This window comes from Leptodactylus fuscus, chromosome 2 (assembly GCF_031893055.1).
Source record: "Leptodactylus fuscus isolate aLepFus1 chromosome 2, aLepFus1.hap2, whole genome shotgun sequence".
NCBI classification, from domain to species: Eukaryota; Metazoa; Chordata; class Amphibia; order Anura; family Leptodactylidae; genus Leptodactylus; species Leptodactylus fuscus.
In genome coordinates this window covers 259,540,550-259,550,384 of record NC_134266.1, presented here as the reverse complement: position 1 = coordinate 259,550,384, position 9,835 = coordinate 259,540,550, and the positions used below count along the sequence as shown (strand labels likewise).

Sequence of the window (9,835 nt, the reverse complement as noted above, 5' to 3'; positions counted from 1 at the left end):
TGTGCTGTGAAGTAGCAATTTATTAATGATCTGCACATGGCCCAAAAAATGTAGAAATACTTTCAAAAAGACGTAAGTCCCACCTAATGATAGCCAGGTAACTACAATAAATTACCATGTGAATATGGCGCCTGTGATACACTATATGAAACCTCATAATAGTCATGCAAACAATCAAAACACATTGACAGATTTTACTTGCAATACCACTCCTGACCACATGGTGTGCAGTGAAGTAGCAATGTGTCTATAAACTACACAGGGCACAAAACATTGTTAAAAGCTCCACCTAGTGTTAGCTACAATAAATGAAATATACAAACATATTGATAAGTTGTACCTGCAGTACCACTCCTGACCATGTGGTGTGCTGTGAAGTAGTGTTAGCCTGCAAAACTACCATAAATTACTGCGTGATCACAGCATACTGATCTGTTCTACGTTATAGAATATCCCCTAAATAATAAAAACATATTGATAAGTTGTACCTGCAGTACCACTCCTGACCATATGGTGTGCTGTGAAGTAGTGTTAGCCTGCAAAACTACCATAAATTACTGCGTGATCACAGCATACTGATCTGTTCTACGTTATAGAATATCCCCTAAATAATAAAAACATTGATAAGTTGTACCTGCAGTACCACTCCTGACCATGTGGTGTGCTGTGATATAGGAATGTGTCCATAAATTACACATGGACCAAAATACTTTAAAAAATAAACAATAAAATAATGTATGAACATGGCCAACCAAACCCTAATACTTTAGGGTTCACTAATATTGAATAGAAGCTCCAAAAATGTATAATAATAATAATAATAATAATAATGATAATAATAAATAATAATATTATATTTTCTCTTCCCACTTTTTCTCAGGTTTTTTTTTTTTTTTTTTTTTTGAGAAACATCCCTTAGAAGTGAACTGTGAAATTGTCACGGCAAACACTCTATTCAGAATATATTGATATTTCATTCCTACCAAACGGGGCTAAGCTTTTGTGACACAGTCGAGAGATAAAAGGATTCCGGTTTCTACGCGAAGTTCAGTCAAGTAGAGTAGTTATTAAAATGACAGTGCGGAGCGGGAATGGTTTATCCGCCTCCAGCTGTGTTAGCAGGACAGCTATATAGAGAGCGATTGTATGGAGGAGGATTGGAAAATTTATTTACATTTCATTTGTATATAAAAAAAAATCTGATTTTTTTTTTTTTTCCTCCTCTCTCTAGCTCCCAGCCAAGCTCCGAGCATTGTCAAATGGATACGGAACGGTTCCCATGTGTCCTTAGGCTGGGAGGCAGTCACATCATTAGCGAACGAGTCGGATGTCATGGGATACAAGGTCAGTCCGGTCTTCGATTCGGGGGAGATTCTCTATGTCATGAGAAGTATATGGAAGGGATTTTTTTTCTTGTCTGTTTTTCTATGTTACGTTAGGTTCCCACTGGCGTTCTACTCATCGTAAGAGACTCCGTCCCATAGTCTGCTTAAAATTGAAGGGGAGAAAAGTCCTACATGGAGGACTTTTCTCTCCACTGGCGTCAATGGTGGAGACCCCATGGACGTCATTATAGTCTATGGGGTCCACATGTAACCACTTTTTAAGCAGCAGAGTTCCCATTTTTTGTGTTCCCATACAGAAACCATTCTTCATGGGGATAATTCTGCCACATCTACCGCCAGTGCTGACAATAATAATATCGCTACACCATGCAACAGTCTTATTAAAGGGATCTTATCTTTCAAAGACATTGTTTTCTAACTAACACGTTGGAATAGCCTTAAGAAAGGCTATTCTTCTCCTACCTTTTGTTGTCTTCTCCGCAACATCGTTTGCTTGAAATTCCGTTTTTTCTCGGTATGTAAATGAGTTCTCTCGCAGCACTGGGGGCGGGCCCCAGCGCTCAAACAGCACTGGGTGCGGCCCCAATGCTGCAAGAGAACTCTCCAGCACCGCCTCCATCTTTTTCTGGAACGAGGTATTCACCACGTCTTCTTCCAGTGGTGTCTTCTAACTTCTAGACCTCGGGCCTAGGGCAAGCCGAGTGCACATGCCGCCGCCCACAAGAAAATGGCCACTTAGAATACTGTGTAAGCGACTATTTTTTTTTTGTGGCCGTGAGCATGTGCAGTCGGCTTGCCCTAGGCCCGAGGCCAAGAAATTAGAAGATACCTCCGGAAGAAGACGCGGTGAAGACCTCGTTCCAGAAGAAGATGGAGACAGCACTGGAGAGTTCTCTTGCAGCATTGGGGCCGCCTCCAGTGCTGTTTGAGCGCTGAGGCCCACCCCCGGTGCTGCAAGAGAAATCATTTACATACCGAGAAAAACCGGAATTTCAAGCATACGGCAGTGCAGAGAAGACAACGAAAGGTAGGAGAAGAATAGCCTTTCTTAAAGCTATTCCGACGTGTTAATTAGAGAAAAATGTTTTTGAAAAATGGGATCCCTTTAAGTTCTCTCCATTGTGTAGTTTTTGTGCTGCATTACAGCAGCTTTGCTCCCGTTCATTTACATAGTTACATAGTTGATGAGGTTGGATAACGACGTTAGTCCATCAAGTCCAACCTATAACCCTACAATCCCTACAGTGTTGATCCAGGGGAAGGCAAAAAACCCCATGAGGCTCATGCCAATTGCCCTATTTCAGGGGGAAAAATTCCTTCCCGACTCCAAACATGGCAGTCAGTATAAAAACCCTGGATCAACGTGTCCTTAAAATCTAGGGTCCATAACCTGTTTAGCCAAACCTGTCAAAGTTGGGATGTCCTGCCAATGTGACAGCTTTATGGAAGACCTTTAACCCCTTCCACCACCTCCAGCTCTTGGCATCATTTAATAGCCACCACTCTGCTGATTCTGGGGCAGTTAGAATTTTTTCTCTAGCCCCCACCATTCCTGAGCAATCAGTGCTGTTAGGTACAGCTCCCAATATGCTAATCAGGCTTTCTACTGTCAAGTGGGAGGTCCTGTACCCAACTGGTGGTATTGGGTACTGAAACTAACAGAAGTAATTACTCAGGAATGGTGGGGGCTAGAGAAAAAATTCCAACTGTGCTGGAATCAGTGGAATTGGTGGAGGGGGTGAAAGGTGCTCTTTAAAATGCACCAACTCTATCATCTTGCATCAATCAGTGTAAACATTAGACAGTATTAGTAAATCTGTCCGCTGATTGTAAGGGCTGTGCAAAATGTCAAGTTTTTCATAGAAAAAAATACAAAAAAATAAGTTAGATTTCTTATAATAAGAGATTGTGAGACAGCTGTGGTGTTTGGCACTGTACAGTATCCTGCACATCCGAGCAGATGAAGGACCTTTCTGACTACTTGGTTCTGCCGCTGTCCTACTTGTCAATAATCCCTCGCCGTTCCCCTTCATCATTATAACATATAGATGAGAACTTTGCTGTTATTTACAGATTTCAGAGCTGTAAATTGTTCTTCTCCTCCTGGGATTTACACCATAAAAAGGTGATAATGCCGCAAATATAAATGTTATCACTGCACATACGGCGAAAGAGAACAGAATGTTCAGGATTTATACATTGTAACGATACAAATAGTATAATATTAATGCAGACTCTCAACCACTGGTCATGTAGGAGTTAATTGGCACTCATTCCGTTATTAATTAGAATATAGACAGGGGGCGCTGTAGTACTGAAGTGTCCACTTGCAAAGGACCTGTCACTGTTCAGCCATTCCAAAGATATAAGCCCTTTTTTAAGAGGCAAAGTAACACTGCATGACATACAGCCCACGCAGACTCCGCCCACCCAGAGAAAACACAGTGTTACCGCCCACTTGGATAATAGCCCCAAATCAGCATCAGCACTACAAGGGCTTATATCTTTGGAATAGCTGTACAGATTTGGCTAAACTAAACACCAAAATGTTTAGGGTGGCAGATGATATCATTGGGCTTTTCGGACCAGCTTTAAAGGGATCCTATCATTAACATGTAGGAATAGCCTTAAGAAAGGCTATTCTTCTCCTACCTTTAGATGTCTTCTCCACGCCGCCATTCAGTAGAAATCCTGGTTTTCGCCGGTATGCAATTGAGTTCTCTCGCCGCACTGGAGGAGTCCCCAACGCTCCAGCGCTGCCTCCATCTTCTTCAGAAACGGGTCTTCTTTGTGTCTTATTCTGGCGCTGGCTTCAAACTTCTAGGCCTCGGGCCTAGGGAAAAGCCGACTGTGCATGCCCACCGGCCACAATAACATGGCCAGTTGCACAGTATTGTAAGCGGCCATTTTCTTGTGGCTGGCAGGCATGCGCAGTCGGCTTTCCCGGGGCCTAGAAGTTTGAAAAAGATGCGTGAAGAGCCCATTCCTGAAGAAGATGGAGGTGGCGCTGGGGAGTTCTCTCGCAGCATTGGGGACACCTCCAGTGCTGTTTGAGCGCTGGGGACCATCCCCCAGTGCTGCGAGAGAACTCATTTGCATACCAATAAAAACTGGATTATATACTGAACGGCGGCGCGGAGAAGACATCTAAAGGTAGCAGACAAATAGCCTTTCTTAAGGCTACTCCTACGTGTTAGGGACAAAAAAATGCCTTTTAATGATAGGATCCCTTTAAGTAAACTCTAGTTTGGCTAAACAGGTTTCTAAGAGTTGAATTCTGAGGCCCTATCCTTAGGTAGGGGCTGATACCCAGGACCACCACCGATCAGCCAACCAAAGTAGCAGCGATGCTGTGGTGAGTGTCGCTTCCGCTTCACAAATCAATGACTTCACATGCATTAGTCCCATGGCCTGTTACCAATCAAGTGAATGGGGCTGAGCTGCAATACCAAACCCAGCCACTATACCGTGTGCAGCGCTGTGCTTGATAAGTAGTGAAGAGTTTGCAATTTTAGTGCAGTTTTTCTGCTTTTGAGTTCCATAGCGGCGGCGACTCTTCTGTAATATCAAGACCACCACCATTGATAACAGCGATGGTCCTACTATGATCTATCCCTGTGCTAACTTCTTCAGTTTAGTGCCAAGCAGGGATATAGTATAGCGGGACCTCCGCTGCTCTTACAGGGGGTGATCCCACTATTATAGAAGAGCCGCTACCCCTATTGAATTCAATGGCAGCGGTTACCCTTCTGTAATTGGTCCGTCTGAATTTAGCTCTACAGCAGGCATTTAATAGTTAACAGTCCCCGGAGATCCCCTTTAAGCATTGGTTGCTAATACATAAGACCCAGGGGTGTAGCCATAGGGGCAGGGGGGTATATATTTGTACATATAGTCCAGTCTTGTTCTCTTTTATCCTGAGTCCGGTGAGTTTCCAGGATTTTCTCCTTGTTTTCAGCCTGGACACAATGAAACCTTTTTCTGCATCAGATATTTTGTATTTTTCTATATTGAGGCTTATAGCGAGGTTCTGAAAGGTCACAGCTCCGTGGCCCCGGTTGAAATCTCCAATCTGGTGTTCTACCTTTGAATTAAGGCGTAACAGGCAATTTTTCTATTTCTTAATCCACAGGTCATGTTGAGACAAGAAGGTCACAGCAATAGCCAAGTCATCCAAACACAGACAACTTCAGCAGTGGTTTTACTTCCCGATTCTGGCTTTTATATCATAGAAGTGCGAGCAGTTAGTGAAGGCGGAGATGGGACGGCCAGCTCACAAATTAGAGTGCCATCATACTCAGGTAACCAGCATGTTATATATAGATATATATGGCTGACTGAAGTGTCGGCACCCCTGAATTGTAACCTGAAAATGAAGTATCTCCAGTCCTCAGACAGTTTTCTTCTTCTCTTTCTGTTTTCCATGCTTAGTGTGGCACACACAGACACACAATACAAAAACAAAGTCATCTTCTCTGCTTTGTATCTGGTCTCAGGTGTGATTTTTATATTGCTCACACCTGTTACTTGCTACATGTGAGTTTGAATGAGCATCACATGCCTGAAACAACATTATTTGACAACAATATTGAAAAGGTTAATTTCCTGGGAAAATTTCAGGGGTTCCAACGTTTACAGCCATGACTATACATGGATATGTCCACATTTAACGGATCTCCAATGTGTTTAACCTCTTCCTGACATCCGCCATACTAGTACGGCAGATGATTGATGTTTAAACATGGCAGCTGTTCGGGAGCTGGGCGACCACCATAGACACAGTAGACACCCAGCGCTAATGCCCACGATCGGTGCCTGCACTAATCGAGGGCATTAACTCCTCTTATGCCTCAGTCAGCCATTTTCCTGGCAAGCGTGGGCTCTCCCATTTTCAGTGGAAGCTCACACATAGATACATATAGGACAGTTAGCATATCACTTTGTGATGGCATATCATAAGATCATGTTGTTTTTGGAAAAGCTGATTAACTTGCGATACACATACTTGGACATGTCTGGGATATGGGAGGCAACATCTTTCTAATTCAGTGATGTCATGAGACCACATGTTGGTTATTCAACTGGATGGGACATTACTGTCTACTACACAGTGTACAGAGCTATGTGAATTCTGGTGCATGCCCCTATATAACCAGGAGAGGCAACAATGAATGAGCTGCAATGACTCAGTTCAGCCACTATTCAGAGTGGTGCTGTCTGCTTCCTGCTCCATTCTCTGTATCTAAAATAAATGACTATTAATTGAAGGGGAATCTTCAATAAAACCTATAAAAATGAGGTTATAACCTGTAACATAATCGCTCATAACAGTAAAACCTTCCATATTTTCAGCTTAGGTTCCTTTTCCTTTACTCTGGTTATTATAAATGAGCTCCATTATTTATTACTTATTTCTCCATATTATACTTACGTCTGATGTATTACTCAGAATAGACACCAGCGAGCGGCAATGAATGGCACTTCCATATTATTCCCTGCTGGAAGTTGCTTTAGATTCCATAGTAAATGTAGGTAAAGTAGTCTAATAGATCATTTGTTTCACGCACGTAAATTAGTCTCCGCGTGTTTTGTCATTTAGCCCAATTGATGAATGAGACTCAGAAAAGGCATTTAATAACTCCGATCACAGAAGCGTTCACCTGACAGTCTCCTACCGAGCGGACACCATTCACCAAGGTCTGATACACCATTAGCTTTATTGCTGTTCTCTAGGGGGCCTCCAATGCCCTAATAGACTGCGACAATGCACCTAAAAGGAGACGTAGGCTGCGGTTCACACTCTTCATATTAATATTATTTTTATATTGACCATGGCCAGTGTTACATATTCTGCCCCATGACATGTACATGCACATAGATTAGGTAGATGAAGCCTAGAATTCCTGGCTACAGATATAGTTACATGACGAGTCCTTCAGTTACTCCATACAAATCCTAATAAGTAAGTAACAGTCAGCGGTCAGAAATAGGGACAAATATCTCTCATATTATTCTCTTTTCTATCCCCTGATCCGCTTGCCTTGCTTTCTTTCTATCTACATGTTTATATTGTAAATACTGCCCTCGGTACTATTCCGTTATCGGGCCAGCAGCAGCGCATTTCAGCACCAGCTTTCGGGACAGCAGTTCAGTTCAGCAGCGGGAATTACAATGACATCCGAGGACTGCTGGCCCGATGCTTGTGCCCAGTAGCCAGTACATCAATGACCCCCCCTCCATCTCCTCCTCCTTCCAGTGCTGCCCCCCAGCTCTCCTTACATCTACCCCGTACCCTCTCCCCGCCACATGACTAAGCCGATGCTGGCCCGATGATAGAGGCCGTGCTTGTGTGTAGTAGGCAGTACATCGATCGATGCCCTCATCCTCCTCTTCCTTCCAGTGCTGCCCCCCAGCTCTTTTTACATCTGCCCCGTACCCTCTCCCTGTAATAGGCCTCACCGTAAATCTTGAGCAATGAATGCTACTAGATAGCCGCCGGACGCTGCAGAAAGTTTGTCCCTCCGGCTCGCTGTAGCTCACCGTTCCTATAGTCGGCGTGTTTCTTGTCAGGGCCTGGATTGAGCCCCGGTGTCTTTCCTTTCGGTCTCGGTACTAGCGCTGAGGTGAGGCCTAGTCGTGTGGCGGGGAGAGGGTACGGGGAAGATGTAAGGAGAGCTGGGGGGCAGCACTGGCAGGAGGAGAAGGATGGGGGAGGGGGGTCATCGATGTACTGGTTACTGGGCACAAGCATCGGGCCAGCAGTCCTCGGATGTCATTGTAATTCCCGCTGCTGAACTGCTGTCTCGAAAGCTGCTGCTGAACTGCGCTGCTGCTGGCCCGATAACGGAATAGTACCCTGCCCTCTTCTCACAGAGTATTGTTTCTCTACCTTTTTTGTACTCTTTTGTTATCCTTCTTTTTATATGTACATTTTCCTCTCTTCTTGTCCTCTCTCCTTCTCTTTATGCCTCTTCTTTTCCCTTCCTATCCTCTCCTCTCCTCCCATCTCATTTCTTTTCCTCTCTTTTTGTCCTCTTTTCTTGTTCTAGCTTCTCTTTTTGTCCCTTCCAGTCCTGTCCTCCTTTCTTGTCTCCTCCTCCCTTCCTCTCTTCTCTTTTTTTCCCCTGCCCTCCTCTCCTTTCCTCTATTGTATTCTCTTTTTGTCCCCTCCTCTCTTCCTCTCCCTGTTTCTCCTTTTGTTTCCTCCTCTCCTGTCCTCTCTTCTTGTCTCCTCCCCTCCTCTCTATGTCTCTCCTTTTGTTTCCTCCCCTCCTGTCCTCTCTTCTTGTCCCCTCTCCTCCCCTCCTGTCCTCTCTTCTTGTCTCCTCTCCTCTTCTCCTGTCCTCTCATTTTGTATCCTCCCCTCCTCTCTTCATCTCCTTGTTTCTCCCTTTGTCTCCTCCCCTCCTGTCCCCATTTCTCCTTTTGTCTCCTCCTCTCCTGTCCTCTCTTCTTGTCTCCTCCCCTCCTCTCTTTCTCTCCTTGTTTCTCCTTTTGTCTCCTCCACTCCTGTCCTCTCTTCTTGTCCCCTTCCCTCCTCTCCGTCCTCTCATTTTGTATCCTCCCCTCCTTTTTTTCTCTCCCTGTTTCTCCTTTTGGCTCCTCCCCTCCCGTCCTCTCTTAATCTCCCCATCTCTCTTTTTGTCTCCTCCTCTCCTGTCCTCTCTTCTTGTCTCCTCTCCTCCTCTCCTTGTTTCTCCTTTTGTCTCCTCTCCTGTCCTCTCTTCTTGTCCCCTTCCCTCCTCTCTTACTCTCCCCATTTCTCTTTTTGTCTCCTCCCCCCTGTCCTCTATTTTTGCCTCCTGCCTTCTTCTCATCTCTCCTCTCCTTTTTACAGTTTCTCATCTCTACTAGAACTCTATTGGGAGGCTTTTTTTTAGAGGCTGATATTGAGGCAGATTCAGCGTCAAAATCAGCACCAAAAAACTCTGTGAGCGCTGACCCTAAGATAGCGTGTGATGCACAAGGCACGGAAACCCTCAAATTGTCCCTTTTTAAGCTGTTTTTCCTACACTCCGGATATTTACCTACCCTAAATGATTAACCCTTTTGCTTTCTTCCCTTTAGAAAAAGTAACAAGTGCACAGTCAACGCTCCACAATATGTCAGCCTCTACATCTTCCTTAACTTTACTATTGGCACTGGTTGTCCCAGCCACATCATGGTGAAGACGGATCTTACTTTTTCTTCTTTCTTTATTTTTGATTTTTGTTTTTGTTTTTATTTTATTTATTTTTTCCTTATTTTTTGTACTGAAGACACGGTGAAAGTTACTGACTGTACGAAGGCAAAGAAGATCTGAACCTACTTTTCATCCAAATACCCAAAGACTACATGAAAAAAAATTGAAAGAACTGGAGAACCGATTTCTGGCTGTTTTTAGGTTTTTCTGTTTTTCTTTTTTATATAACTCTCTCTATAAATATATAAATAGACTGGTTTGCTAATAGCCTTTATCAGCTTCTGTAATAAAAAAAAAAGAAAAAACA

The 9,835-nt window shown here is 43.9% G+C and overlaps 1 protein-coding gene across 2 annotated transcripts in view; it reads left to right on the top strand.

Annotated features, from left to right (window-relative positions):
- The window catches only part of CNTN5 (contactin 5), a 1,103,706-nt gene extending 1,094,184 nt beyond the window's left edge, over window positions 1–9,522 (top strand). For both annotated transcript variants that reach the window (XM_075266105.1, XM_075266104.1), the window contains 3 exons: window positions 1,232–1,344; window positions 5,479–5,647; window positions 9,414–9,522. In XM_075266105.1, coding sequence (XP_075122206.1) covers window positions 1,232–1,344; window positions 5,479–5,647; window positions 9,414–9,514 — 383 coding nt within the window. In that variant the 3' untranslated portion in view covers window positions 9,515–9,522. The remainder of the gene's footprint in view (window positions 1–1,231; window positions 1,345–5,478; window positions 5,648–9,413) is intronic.
- The last annotated feature ends 313 nt before the right edge of the window (window positions 9,523–9,835 follow it).